Source organism: Ambystoma mexicanum, chromosome 12 (assembly GCF_040938575.1).
Source record: "Ambystoma mexicanum isolate Mex_15411 chromosome 12, UKY_AmexF1_1, whole genome shotgun sequence".
Lineage (NCBI taxonomy): Eukaryota > Metazoa > Chordata > Amphibia > Caudata > Ambystomatidae > Ambystoma > Ambystoma mexicanum.
The window spans coordinates 401353039-401368148 of NC_090936.1; the positions used below are offsets into that span (position 1 = coordinate 401353039).

General features: G+C 45.5%; 1 protein-coding gene across 1 annotated transcript in view; it reads right to left on the minus strand.

The window, feature by feature from the left end:
- TMTC1 (transmembrane O-mannosyltransferase targeting cadherins 1) overlaps positions 1–15110 on the minus strand; it is a 1779343-nt gene that overhangs the window by 97771 nt on the left and 1666462 nt on the right. Inside the window, exon 15 of the mRNA XM_069628531.1 lies at positions 5830–5965. Within this exon, the coding sequence (XP_069484632.1) occupies positions 5830–5965 (136 nt within the window). The remainder of the gene's footprint in view (positions 1–5829; positions 5966–15110) is intronic.

Genomic DNA, 15110 nt, shown 5'->3' on the forward strand with positions numbered 1-15110 from the left:
TAGGGCTCAATGGGAATGGGGAGGGAGGTAACAACGGGCACATTACAAGTGTCCCGTTGTTACCTCCCTCTTCCCCTCGCGGGACCCGGAAAAGACGTCTGGTTTTACCAGACGTCTTATGCCGGTCCCGTACTGGCCCCCTTCATTCCGTCAGCGCCAGGGTCGTAATGAGGCCCTAAGTGTGTTTGAGACTTGATGCTCCAGGCCCCTAGTAAGATGGGGAGAAGGTCCAGTTTCCCCAGCTTGCTTCACGCTGGCAAACGTACTGCGCCAGAAGCAGCATCAGGGGTCTCACTACACTGGGATTCCTTCAGCAACCTGACATAAACCCCAGAGAGAAGCAGGGGGTGGTAGGGCGGACTAAGGCGGGCTGGGCATAATGGGAGAAGGGTGCATGGGGTTATCCCTCCTGTCAATAAGTACAAAGCAAAGGAAGAGTGACGGGCAAGGCAGGGGTGGACTGGGAACCAAAAGAGGCCTTGGATATTTTTTTGAACCAGTGAGACCAGCATCGAGGGGCTTCAGTTTCAGTGCAATCAATGTAGCTGGACCTCTGATTAACTTCACTTATTCCACAAGGCCCTCAGTCATACAGATCAATATTCCCTGGCTGCAGGCAACCTGCTGACATGCTTTCGGATATTATTACATTGGCATTGATTGAAGATGCCCAAATCAGAATCCAAATTCTTTGCTGTATTTTTAAGTCTCACTTTGTGCTGCTTTCTGAGGCAAAAAAGGAAAACCATGGATGCAGATCACTAGGAAAACTGGCTCTTTAACAAAAATTCTTGAAAACAGCTTGTACTTTACAGAGTGTTTGAAGCTCAGATGATATGACTTGCAGTAATAAGGTGCTGTGAACCTATCAGCACTGCTCGAGGCGCTCTTCTCATGTACTGAGATCTTGCATGAGGAAGCGGGCATTGCTGGCAATGCTTAGGATGGACAATTAGCATGTGGACATTTTTGTGGCAAACACAGGAGTGTGGCTCAGCTAATGCAAGGTTGTAAAACTACAGAGCGCCCTACTGCTGAAAAGATATATAACATGGACATTTATACTGCCGATATTTGGACATTACCAGCACCAGCTATAACTCAGACTTGTAGAAATAACACCAGCACAAGTAAAACACAACTGTTTGGCAAGCATAGTAGCTGGGTTGTGAATTGCACGTCCTGCTCCACACAGAGGCTGAAGGCAGCAGAACTATCTTCCTAAATCACAGGTCCTGCACTAGCACAGACGCGATGACCTGCAGATACAATTCTCAGCACTTCCTCCAAACCGCTAAGCGCATGTATACAAACTCTTATCAAATGTGGCGGCGGTAGAACTAGAAAGAGGAGTCTCCCACCGCCATGTGATGCAAATTTCAAAGCAGCAAGGGGACAACCACAACTACCAGTGTAGACAGAGCATTGATAGGAAAAAGGTTTTGCAGCTACTTTATTGAGCTAATGAAGTGTCTAGCTCAACCCAAAAAACCTTGCAAAGGAACTTGTGACAGTAAATACCCCAAACAAACCCCATTGGTAAAAGACCTGCTGGGAAAGAACACCACAAGAACCAGATACAGTTCCAAGTGCCATCAAGAGAATTCCCTGTGGAAACATCAGAAGGACTCCAACATCGAATCCAAGCCTCGAAGAGGGAAACTGTTTGTATCCATCCCACATTATAGGAAGAGCCCAAGCCCAAATTAGAGCAAGACAAAGAACAAAATAGCCAACGAAAATTTCACTAGTCTGACACTTCGGTGGAATTCCAGTGTCAGGCCCATTGGACGAACAGGTGGGCCGATCTAAAGACATGTTATTCAGTAGCAGTCCAGAATCATCGAGCAACCAGGAGGTAATGTGGGCCAGCATAACTAAAGAAGAGGAACCCAGAAGTCAGTGATCAGTTTCACACGATAATCCGTGTCTCGAAGCAATCAGATCCCACGTTCATAACGCTCCTTTCCCAAAAGCATAATGCACACATTCACTATACGGAGAGCGTCTCCTGGCATCCCCAGCCGCAGCAGGGCGGGTTCCGTGGTCACATGACATGAATTCCTGAACAATCATCTGGAATACAAATCCCCAGTCCCTATCCCTTCTCTTTATCCCTGCATGAATGTCAAGAGTACCATCTTTTCTTGCCCAATACCTATCCTCCAAGGTGCAGGAGGCCAGTTGCTTTCTCATTTTCACAGGGAGCTTCCAGAACCAGCAGCCAGAGTGGCAGCAGAAGCAAAACCCTGCCAAATGCAAGCAAGGCGCTTGGGAAAAGCAGTTACAGTGGTTCGGCGTCTCCAGCGTCTTACACGGAATAGAATTGAAAAAGACTAATTGGGAACAAGCAAATGGAGGAGCAGTCCACTCTGCACATCGGCTGCACACACATTCTTACCGGAGACAAGCCTCTGGAGCAGTTTGTTACACCTGGCCAGCGCCTAAGTTGGACTTTGAGCGCAAGACACTCTCCCGAACCACTTTATTTAAGCAATGATATGACACTGTCCATGTTGTGTTAAGAGTTTCTCATTTTTCTATACTGCACCAGTCACCACCGTATTGGTGGAACAGCGCTGAGGCTTGTCTGGAGAATGGCATATTATGCATCTGCCACTCCAGACTTTAGTCTGCAAGAGAATAGAACAAGGGAAGTGGAAGGGAGGGGGAAAAAGAGAGCAGCAGCAGCAGCTTGTATGCACAAAAAGATGTTGTATAGATAACAGAGGGAAGGAGAGGTGGGATGAAACTTCTGATAGCTTGCAGGCGAACAGAGTCACTGTAGACATATGGGGTTGCCCAGCTGATGGTGGGAAGTGACAGAGCCCAGAGAGGACTGTATGCAAGACAAATGAGGAGGACACATAGCAGAGTTGAAATCATGTATGTGGGCCATCTGAGAGCTCAGTCACTGCACAGCTTAGGGATCCTGTACAGTGGGGGCTGTTTATCTTACATGACACTCACCACACAAGGCTGTGACACTCTTGGTTCTTGTATAGAGCTTTATGCCAAAGTAAGGCCACCTCACAGTACTGTGGCTGAGGAGCGGGTTGGAGTATTTCTGGATGCAAACCAAGAATGAGAGCACCTGTGCATCCAGAGGTTTGCAGTGGAAGGCCCCTTAGTGACAAACGGCTATGATTGGACAGTTTTATAGTAGGGAGCCTTGATGACACTTTCCTGTTAGGGTGCAGGTTCCCTGATATTACAGCCCTGATGCTGCTTCTAGCCCCTGCTAGCAAACCTATGAATCTTAGGGCATTGTGGAGACTGGGCCCCTCTTAGGCAGTTGCTGGGCTGATTTCTGTCTGTAATTACCAAATGTAGGACAGACTTTTCATGTGCGGTGGAGTTGCATATGCTAACGTTTCAAAAGTTTCGTTTTTTTACACATTTCTTTCTTGGTTATTTTCTTAGTGATTTAGGACCACCTCTTTAAGCACCTGTCTTGGTTATTGTGTTTTCCTATGTGTATATGTTTAATACATATGACTAAAGCAATGGTTTATACAATGATCTTCAAATCAATGCAAATGTATGAATACCATCGCGACACTGTCCCTACGAACCATTCCCCCTCTCTTGTACACATCAGCTGTATAACCATCTCCAGAAATGCACGAGAATAAAAAACAGGCTAAATGAGGCAAGGACAGCATGCCTCACTCAATTGCAGCTGACTAACTTTGTCCCATAAGATTCTAGATTGCCAGAGTAGATTTCAAGTGAGATCTCTCCTGTTCCCTCCCCTCTCCTTAAAATTCTCCACACCCCTAGAAATCGTTGACTTGTCTCTGCCAGGAGGAGACCTGGTTGAGTGGCTGAAACAATTGGCTTAATAATAAGAGACTTAGCTGACTTTCAGGGGCACAGCATATGTGTCTTACCTGTGGCCGAGCCATTCTTCACCTGCATTTCCTAACTTGGGGCAATTGTCGATCCACCAGCAGGTAGTGTAAGCCTAAGAACCCAGTACCAGATTCATTCTGGGCAGATCATTTGCTAACTGCACCTCCAAGATCTGGAATGACCTCCCGCCGACTCTGCGATCAGTCTCCTACCTACTTTCTTTTAAGAAATTGCTGAAAACGGCTCTCTTTGCTTAAATCCTCCCAAGTGACCTTGTATCCTTCACCACTGTCCCGTCCTCCCTCCTCTCTGTTGTCCTATGTGTCTGTGTGCGCCCTGATGCCTGTGGGCTCTGGTGCGTTATAAACAAATAAATAAAATAAAGAAATTCTGTTCCAGATGTCCCATCAAGTCTGAATCTTTCTGTAGGAGAAGAAAGCATGCAGATACCTCCCGCTCACATTCCCAGCTTGTGCGTTCAACGAGGGCATGAGTGATTGGGTGCAGGCTACTCTGTATTACTCTAGAATTACATTGGTCTGGGTAAAGCAGGATAGAGATATTCAGGGAATTAATAGAGCATTTAGGGTGAGCAGCTGCCAGGGTCCCTTTAGTAGTGAAATTGTGGAGTTTTACAAGGACAGTCTATGTAATGACCCAGAGTTATTCTGCTTCTTGACCACCAAGTGTCACATATGGCCTGACGAACACACAAAATCCCAAAAATAGTCCAAGGGTTTTTGTTTTTATTTTTGAAGGAGAGTAACTCTGTTGTCCCTCTTCATGTATCCTAGAGATGAGCAGTCCCTCCCTAGCCCATGTGTCCCTGAAACCCAGGCTGGGCCCTAGAGATCGGTAACACCTGCTATCTGAAAACTGCCTTGCTCAAGGTGATGGCCTAAAGGCAAAATGCCTCATCTATCTAATCTTTCTGAGGGAACAATCTAGGGTTAAGGGTTCCTATACTAAAGTTCCCAAGAGGGCTCAGGTTGTGGATTTGGTGCCTTTCAGACACTCAGGCCCCACTTTGTCTTATACTTACATGCCCACTAATCCCGCTCCCTAGATCTAGCTGTCAGCCTCCTTTGTCCCCGCCTGCTCTGCGCCATCCTACTCCACACACTGTCTCTTCTTTCTCTCCCTGACACCTCCTTTTTATGTTCCTACAATGTTCTCTTCTCTATGGTCTCTCTCCACCTTCCAATCTTACTCCTCACTAATCTTCCCTCTCCTCACTACTACTCCCCTCTCCACAATGCTTCTCCCTCCTCCAAGCTACTACTGCTCCTTCCACCACACTACTAGTACTCAACCCACACCTTCTCCCACATTCATCCTCTCATTCACTCCCTACTCTTCCCTACCACTCCACTCATACACACACTCGTTTAAACACAAGTACTACTTTCTGTCACCATCCAATACTTTGACTTGTACACTGAATAATCCACTGTCATGCTCCTCTGCACCGTCCTTCCTCTGTCTGGTCTCTTGGTCTGCCTCCTCTGACATCACCCAAACAACCCACACCTTCCTATGCCTTGCCTTCTCTTTTACCCTCCCCATTCTCTTCCCACTGGTTCTCCCCTTCCTCTGGTCCCCTGGTCCAACTGCTGTCTTTCCCTTCTCCTGGGGATGGGTTACAATTATCAGAATGGATAAGGTGATGTGTAAGTCCCACCAGCTCCTCGCATGTGGGCCCTCCAGGTCTTGCCATTGGCTGCCTCCAATACTGCTGGCAAGTGTCCCAATATGTTTTAGTCCTCTGCATGATGTTGCCAGTTTGATGTGGGGACAGTTTGGTAGTCCTTCTCTGGGCAAATATACACTTTGTATGAGGAGTACCTAAGCAATTATACGTGGCAGCAAGTCTTAACAAGGAGACAAGAGGTGTTCCACTATATGGGAAACTGAGACAGTTCTTTTACTGCACGAGTACAGATAAAATAGAAATCTCCCTTCTTTAAGCCTTACCTTTTGTACCAAGCTTCGGCTTCCTTGTTCTCACCCAAAGAACGGAACAATCTGCCCAGATTGACCATGGCCACGTGATGATTGGAAGTCAGGTTTATGGCCTGCTGGTAATGTGACATGGCCTTCTCGGGTGCACCTGCAAAAACAGAAGGGTTACTACCCTCACAGAGGCACACCACACCCATCACATGCCACTCAAGCTCATGACCACTGTCACAAGCAATTGCTGAACAGCTTCTTTATTTTAACTGCAATAATGAATATTCCAACCTCTGAATGGAAGCTTCAAGCCATGTGAGGTCTCACATTCACACATAACAATGTTGGCTGTGGGACAACAAAGCTCATTTTGCTCCATATATTAATTTGTAGCAAATGGTTAGTCTGTAACTACCGCACTGTGTTTGCTTGTCATATGTATTAGTGATTATCACAACATACAAACACACACCTCCCATATCATTACTATTTATCATTTTATGCAGAAGACATTATCTAGTATTCCCACACCATCTACAACAGCAAAAAGTGAAGCCCAGTGTAATGACTAAGGGTCTTGCCGGTTGCTATAAACCTTAAACAAGCAATTCACTGCCCTTAGTTAACACTGCATGGACCCTTCAACTGTCACAGTTCAACAACTACACTGTTGCATATTGTGTTGCTGTATCAATATAGATGGCACTCCTATATTAACAAATCTTCTGTTAAACAGTTGGGTTGATACACATGAACTCTAGAATAGCATTATAATGTATCATGATGTGCAGGCCTCCATATAAGTGTAGTACCAGACCCTTTAATGCATTAAAATCTTGTTTGTACGACACATTTTATCTTTCTGTGCGGATCAGTTATGCACCCGTTGAGAGCACAGTTCAGTGCAAAGGATAGGTGACTTGACAGTAACCCGAGCACATCTTTTGGTTCTTATTTGCATGGATGCAATTGCAGGCCACGAAGGAGCTTCTGACAGAAACAGCACACAGTGAGACGAGGAATGGTTTCTTTCTGTTCAACTTCTGTGTTTTGTGTCTGTAAATGCTCAGGGAGAGGAGCCAAATGCATGCATATTTATTGCCCTAACATTTTAGGATCACAGCAGTAATACTATGGAAAACCTAATTACAATTGGGAAGTATGCTTTCCAAAAACAAATTATGCTCTTTCAGTGAATGCACGCATGCACACAAGTATTTTTTCGAAGTGCAGGTGTTGTGTGCATTTATCATCAAGGTGCATTTATGTGGTGTGTGGAAACACATTTATGTGTGGGAGGTGTCTCACAAGTGTAATAATGTGTTTGAGGCCAGACTTCTTTGCTACACAACTGTTTTGGTTATGGGCCCTATTCATTTTCAAGTTTAGTAATGTTCTGGTTGCATATTTTATTCTTTACACTCTTGCTGAGGCAAATACGTTTTACTCTTACCATTTAATTTACACTCTATTAAAACTGTGTGTAAAATACTCTCACCTCAGAACTCTTATCTGGGGCATGGATGAGTATGTAATGTCTAGTATAAACATCCATTAAACCTGAACTTGGAGTCAATGTGGTAAATATACTATAAATGGTCAGCAGCAGCAAGCAATTGTTCAAGCACGAGTGATTGCATAACACGAATCACAGCGGTCTCAGCCTCTTCCAAATCTTCAAGACTAGACTTAAATCATTCAAAATCTGACTCTCCAGTCAGTGCAAGCACTCTTACAAAACAACAATCAGAATTTGCAAATTGAATAGGAACCCAGCAAAACGTGTCCCTGTAGTGGCAACCCAGATAGGCATTTCAAATGTACATGCAACGCTTCATATGTGATTCCTCCAACTTCTAAGCACTGTGATTATTATTAGCTCAGTCCATAGTCAGTTAACTGACCTCTGAAGGATGGAAGGGTAATTTAGGCCAGCCAGCATGTTACCATGAAATTTGATATAACAGCCTCATTACGACTTTGGTGGTCATTCAGCGGTAAACCAAACTGCCGCCAAACGTACTTACGGGGACTGCCACTTGGTCCTGTGGGTTTACCCAAGGATTACAAGTAGTGGAAGGGTGGTGCTAATCCCCCTTTTTGAGTCCATAGGACTCTGTGGGGGATTTGGCAGGATTGCCGCTGCCGGTAATTGTGCCGCAATGTGGCCTTAAAGTGACGGATTTACCGCCAGCATGATGCTGGAGGAAAATCCTGCACTTGAAGGTCAAACCAATTGTTCGGTTGTGCGGTAGAAATTGTGGTCATTCTGTTACCACCAAGGTGGTGATGGTAATGAAATTACCACTGTTTGTTTCCTGCAACACCTTACTTGCAACGAGGCCCATAAATCGTAGCATTAGGCACTTGCCTCTCTGCACCATCGTATCAAAATACTGGTATACCATTAAGTAGTACAAGTTTCAGTAAAGGAGGAATTTCATTAATCATCAGCAGGCAATTCTACTATAAAATATACAGTACAAGTCTTGTTTGCTTTACTGTGCAATTTGCCAGGTTTTTTGTGTTTTAAAAAATTAAATATATACTGAAGAGGTCAAATGTGCAGACATTTGTAGAGGAAAAATGAAAGATGTATTGAGTGACTTGTCCGTCTATAATAATCACATCCCCTCCTGCAAAATGCTTTAGAAAGTGAACATGCTATAGAGTAGCTGGGAATTGGTACACAAATCATTTGTTCTAAAGTTGAATTCCATTTTAATACATTTCTACTGTGTGGAGTTTTTCTGATTCTGGACGCCTTTGTATTTGAAATAGTCACTGCTCGCTATCAATGCTATGCTAGTTATATCCATCAGGAGCCTGCACTGCAGAGGTAATTAAATGTTCCCGTTCTATGTGGGTGGTGCCCCCACCCCCTGTTGTTATGCTGTTCCTATTCTATGTGAGGGTGGCTTGTATTGCTTAGCCCCTGCTGGGCAAGTTCGTTGTGATGGGAATGTGGACGTCTGAGGCCTATTCTGTCCCTGTTCTATTTTTTTTATTTATTGGCAAATGGTATTTCAAGGTGCATCAAGACAAATGAGGGTGGAACAAGGATGAAGAGAAAAAAACAAAAACTGTTCCTTCTAGGCTTTGAGACATTCAGATCATGCAAGTAAAATGTGTGGGGGGGTGCAGGACGGGGAGAAATAGGGATGAAGGGAGGCAGTCACAATGATAATGAGGGCGGGAAGAGAATGGAACATTAAGTGCAGGTGAACAGGTTCAAATACAGCACAAGGCGGAAATGAGGAACAACATTGAAATGGGTGGACACATTTGGAAGGCCTACCCGCAAGGTTCAGGGGGCTACATCAAATATGCAGGTACAAGCAGGTAAACATGCAACAATGGAAAGCCTCGCCCTATGGTGCAGGGTGCTACATCAAGTATGCAGGTACAAGCAGGTAAACATGCAACAATGGAAAGCCTCGCCCTATGGTGCAGGGTGCTACATCAAGTATGCAGGTACAAGTAGGTAAAGTGCAACAATGGAAAGCCTCGCCATATGGTGCAGGGTGCTACATCAAGTATGCAGGTACAAGCAGGTACAATTGCAACAATGGAAAGCCTCATCCTATGGTGAAGGGGGCTACATCAAGTACGCAGGTACAAGCAGGTACAACTGCAACAATGGAAAGCCTCATCCTATGGTGATGGGGGCTACATCAAGTATGCAGGTACAAGCAGGTACAATTGCAACAATAGAAAGCCTCGCCCTATGTTGCAGGGTGCTATATCAAGTATGCAGGTACAAGTAGGTAAAAATGCATCAATGAAAGGCCTTGCCCTATGGTGCAGGGTGCTACATCAATATTCAGGTACAAGTAAGTAAAGTGCAACAATTGAAAGCCTCACCCTATGGTGCAGGGTGCTACATCAAGTATGCAGGTACAAGCAGGTACAGATGCAACAATGGAAAGCCTCATCCTATGGTGAAGGAGGCTACATCAAGTATGCAGGTACAAGAAGGTAAAAATGCAACAATGGAAAGCCACGCCCTATGGTGCAGGGTGTTACATCAAATATGCAGGTACAGGCAGGTACAGTTGCAACAATGGAATGCCTCGCTCTATGGTGCAGCGGGCTACGTCAAGTATGCAGGTAAGAGTAGGTAAAGAGCAGCATAGGAATGCCACGCCTCATGGGGCAAGGGCAGGACAGGAAGCAGGTACACAGAAGATAAAGTAGGAGCTGGGAAACAAAAACATAAGCAGTGCTAAGCAATGAGTATGGGCAGGTAAGAAGCAGGCTCATTGGGGGGCAGAAGGCCTTAATAAGGTAGGTGCCATGCAGCCAACGAAGACAACGTAAGATATACATTAATTAACAATCAGGCGCCATACATATACAGGGCCAGAAGGTCACAATAAGTAGGTCAGAGGCAGCAATGTATAACGCCTGTGGCAGAAGTCAGATTAGAGGGGAGACAAGCAGCTAAAAGTGGTGCGAGGCGGAAGTCCATCAGGTGGGGCCCAGGCTGCATACTGGGACAGTGCAGGCTGAGACTCATAATCAGGAGGCAAGGTCAGTGAGTTGGCGGGAAGGTTTATGTAGGATTCACATGTACAGGGCATGTGTTATATGGCGATGATAGCGTGGTGAGCCCATGGGAAGGTAAGAATCCTTACCTTCCCAACTGGGGGGTTGCTGAGCTCTGAGAGTAGTCGGGGCTGAACCGTCCAGGGTGAGCAGAGTTCCATGGGAACGGAAATGCCAGATAAAACAGGGCATATAGAAAGAATGGCCAGATGTGCGGTACGTGCCCAGAAAGGTGAGGACAAGGCCCTTAAACAGGGCCCTTGGAGGGGCCGGCTTTGCCTGCCGGCTCCCTGATGTCACGGTAGGAAGTAGAATCACACCCGCCAATCCGTTGATTGCAGAGGTGCGACACTGCAGGCTGAGTCCCCTGCAGCATTCGGGGCGACCACGGTGGCCATCTTAGCCTGGGGCAAATGCTCTGAAATCAGATGCAACATCCCAGCAGATCATACTAGTCTCGGGAGAACTCTGGCATCCTGGAGGGACGCAGTGTGCGATGGATGCGCTCTTGGAGAATGGGATCCTCTTGAAGAATGGAATGCCCAAACAGGTGAGGACAAGGCCCTTAAATGGGGCTCTTGGAGACTGTGTGAGACTAGCTTTCATTTCCGAGGCCCTTCGTTTACCCGTTCAATATGAGAGTGCCTGTACTGCTCCATCCCATGGAGTCCCTTCTCAATGCAAGTGAAACCTCTATTGCTGTGACCGATGACTTATCTAAGGTAATCTTGTACTGTTAGGCCCACAACGTTCCTGTTCCATGTGAGGAAATCATAATTTAACGAGGACCATGGCATACCTTTTCTATATTAGGCTTCAGGGATGCACACTCCCACCCACCCACCCCCCAATATTGCAACTGTTCTATGTGAGGGGAGCATCTACTGCAGAGACCCATTCCTTATCTGTGGGTGTCTTCTACCTTTGCTTTACCTTGCACCGATCCTCTAGACCAGTTATACATGATGAATGCTTGCATTGCTGTTGCCCTGATTCAACGTTTCTGTTTGTGTGAGGGAAGGCTGAACGTCTCCTATTCAGGTTGGCCTGTTCTGTGTGAGTGAAGCGTTAAACGGCTTATGCTGCTGTTGTACCTATTCTTTGCATGCAGTGGAAGCTCACAGTGTTAGTGCTCATCGGTTCCATTTGGGCGAGGGTGTTTGTTCTTCTGCGCACTCTCCTTTATCTGCTAATTGTGAGGGAAACCGGCCTTTTTTATCATGATGTGGATGGCTGCCGCATGATAATGATTTCCATACAGTTGTAACTTTTTGCATGCTTCGTCTGGATGTCAAATACATTTTACTCTATTAAGAAGAAAAATAAAAAAATGTTACTCCCTTGAAATCACATTTACTCTCAAAGCTTAAAAATAGGGAGAAAAATTCAAAATTGTATTTGGAGCACTGATGATGTGGTGTATATTTTGTCCGTTCACTTAGATCTAAAATAAGGGGGAGTCGTCTGAGTTCTGTCACAAACATGCATACGCACATACAAGTAAAAAAAAAAACAACACAAAGAACTACAGACATTTAAAACAGTGTTTCTTCAATTCTTAGCTGACAGACTTCCATATAGGTGATACATGTCTATCATAATCCTAAAATGTTTAATTCCTCAAGTGGTTTAATGACCTTCATAAGGGCAGAATAGAGTCGGGCGGCAATGTCGAGGCGACCTGCAGTTTTGTATACGAGGGAGAGTATCAATGAGAGTATTGAGAAGTCAAAAACTACTGGTGGGTTCATGTCAATTAAACCACAATTGTAAACTACAAAATAGTCACCAATCTTACATTTTAGTGAAAATCTTTCACTTGGTTGCAATAAAGTGCTCCACTCTCCCCTCTCAAAGTAGGGCATATCTTGAGATGGAAAGGTACATATAAATAATTAGATGTTGGAAAGGCTGGGCTCTCAAGTGAAGACACACTGTTAATTTGTGAAAATGTAGGGGAATTGCTTGGATGGAAGACTGTATGGTTGGTGCTTAGTAAACTCTGTGGGCATCTGTGGGGCTACCAAAGGAGCTGAGGAAAATGAAGTGGATTGGGTGGGAACTAAAATTAATCCCTTATGGGTGGGTAGCTTGTGCAGAGCAATAAAAAATAAAAGCTTCCCACAGATCAACAAGGAAATCTAAAGTATGAGTATACAATTGAGGTAGGTGTAGGGCTGCAGTGAAAAAACAGGCTCTGTGGAAGGTGTAGAGAAGAGGTAGCTGGCACTGTAGTAGGAACTCAGGTTTCTATAGGTGAAACAACCCAAGGGGCACTGAAAAGACAGCAGCTGGAGAAAATCAAATAATGATATTGCCATGAATGTGTCACGGCCCGCTGCCATGCCCGCTGTGCTAATGCCTCTTGTGCGCTGTGGGGAAAGTTGAATGCCTTGTGGAGAAGCGTTTAAACGAGCCTGAATTGCAGTCCTTCATCTATGCTTGGTCAAGTACTAACAGGGAAACTATTCCATGTTTTATAACAAGGTCACTATTAAGAGGCTAGGCGGTGGGGACTGGGAAACCCTCGGGGTTAAGGACTGCCACCTGCTCCACGATGCTGGCCTCAGGGATGGTACCGGGGGGATCCTCCAGGCCCCCCATCCACACCCTACCCTCATGTGTTGTTGCCCCCCTGTCACCACAGAAATCCCCCATGACCCCCACCATGTGCCAAATAAATAGAAGAGGGAAGCAGGTGTAACCCAAAAAACGTTGCTTGTCTACCTGTTCTTAGGGTATTCAAAAGGTGCATTACAACCTATATAGATAATGTAAATCTGCAGACTGCCTAGTCCCAAGTATGAGTGTTGGGGGTCTTTGCAAGGGCACGTGCAGACCAGAAGGGTTGCATCACTCTTGCGAAGCAGATACACTCTGAGACAAAGGCACTAAGTCATGAAAGGCATGACAAGCACCCGTTTCACCACCATGGATTCAAGCATACCTGACTCCAAGATGGCAGGCATCTTTTTTATGCTCTTGGTGCATGGGGCAATGGTGCGGCCTGCAAAAAGCAAATTCACATGGGGAGCATGTCGCCCGTTCTCCTCTGGCCAATCAATGCACTCGCTCCCAAGCAGAGGCGTAGACCGGGTAGGGCCTGAGTGGGCAACGCACAGCAAAAATATGTAAATACCCACTCGGTGTGCGCTGTGTGGACATTTACAGAACTGCCATGGGCCCAACTACATTAGCTTCCGGCCCCACTTGTTAGACAATCCTGGCTACACCTAGTTTCACACAACTGCTGTGGGATTTCCATTCACAAGCCCAATTACCAAATCAGGCAGGTATAAAAATAAATCAAAGATGAAACAAGCCTGGGAGTTAAAAGTTTGGCGGCAAACATGAAGAGGAATAAGCTCAGAGAGAGGTGGAGGAGAGAAAGGGAGTTGGAGCAGAGAGATCAAGAGAGCAAGAAAAGGAGGTTGAGAAGTATTACCTAAGAATAGCAGAGAGAAATGAGTATGAGAAAAAACATTAAAAAAGGAGGGTGGAGAAGGAAAAACTAGGAAGGGAGGCGAGAAAGGAGACGGGGGAGCAATTGTTTTAAAAAAAAAAGAAGGTGACGGAGAGTTGTCTAGAAAGGGGACAAGAAGGGGCCAAAGAGAATACTCAAAAGAAGGGGAAGAGAGTGAGAAGAAACATTCTCTTAGAGTAAAAGGAGAGGAGATGGAAAACCCTTCATGGAGTACGAGCAGAGATGGAAAGGATGAAGTGCGTACAGGCAGAGAAGAGAGAAGGTGGTGGCAGAAATATAGCCAATGAAAGAAGGGGAAATCTAGAGGAAGGAAGGTCTGTGAAGAAGGAGGGTGGAGCATCCTTCGAGGCCTGGGCTGGGAAGGTTATTTAAGCTGTTCAGGAAAGGGGGAGATATTAAATAACAGGAGACTATAGAGGAACTATCTAGAGTAGTCATAGACAGGTGGGGGGAAGGGCCAGAATAAGAACTAAAAGCAAACTGAGACAAGAGCACACAAGATGAACTCTCTCCCTCAGCCCTACGTTCAGAGTGGTGACTTTAAAGAACAAGAGAAAGGGAATATTGAAGTACCATTGGGTCTATTCCAGACCTGTCTGATTCCTGTCAGATGACCCAGCATACTGGTGGTGGTACCTGAGACCGGAGTCCATGAAGATCAGTGAGCGACTATGATGACACCAGCATCATCCAAGCAAGACCAGAAGCCAATAAAGACATTTTGGGACATTATACATCCAAGAGATTGTGAGTGACTATTTAACTCACCTAGAAAGATGACACTCCGCTATGGCAAAAAGGGAAGGACTAAGGATCACATTCCAGGGAAAAAGGGAAGGACTGGTGCAAGTCCACCGGATGTGTTTCATCAACTCTATCATTTCAGCATTGGTTAAACCATCCCAAAAGCCTTGTTGTGAAGAAAACAAAGTGACTCCAATGTTTAAACCTAGTTTTCAAGTCATCTGCTGATCCCACAACAATTACAGTTTACTCACAAATGGAGTGGCAAAGGTGAAGGGAGTAAATGTCCATTACACAACCTATCTTTTAGCAACTGATATAGGGAATTACACAAGCTCCTGTTCAGGAATGGGGAAGTGCCAGGACTCGCCCTGAAACAGTGATCCTCACACCAAACAGGGCCAACACAGAGGACCTGACGGGAGATCACCACACCAATGAATCAACATACAAGACCGGCAGGGAGACCTTGCCACCAGTCAACTATCAGTCATGAACCTCTCTAGGCATGCACATAACAATGCTG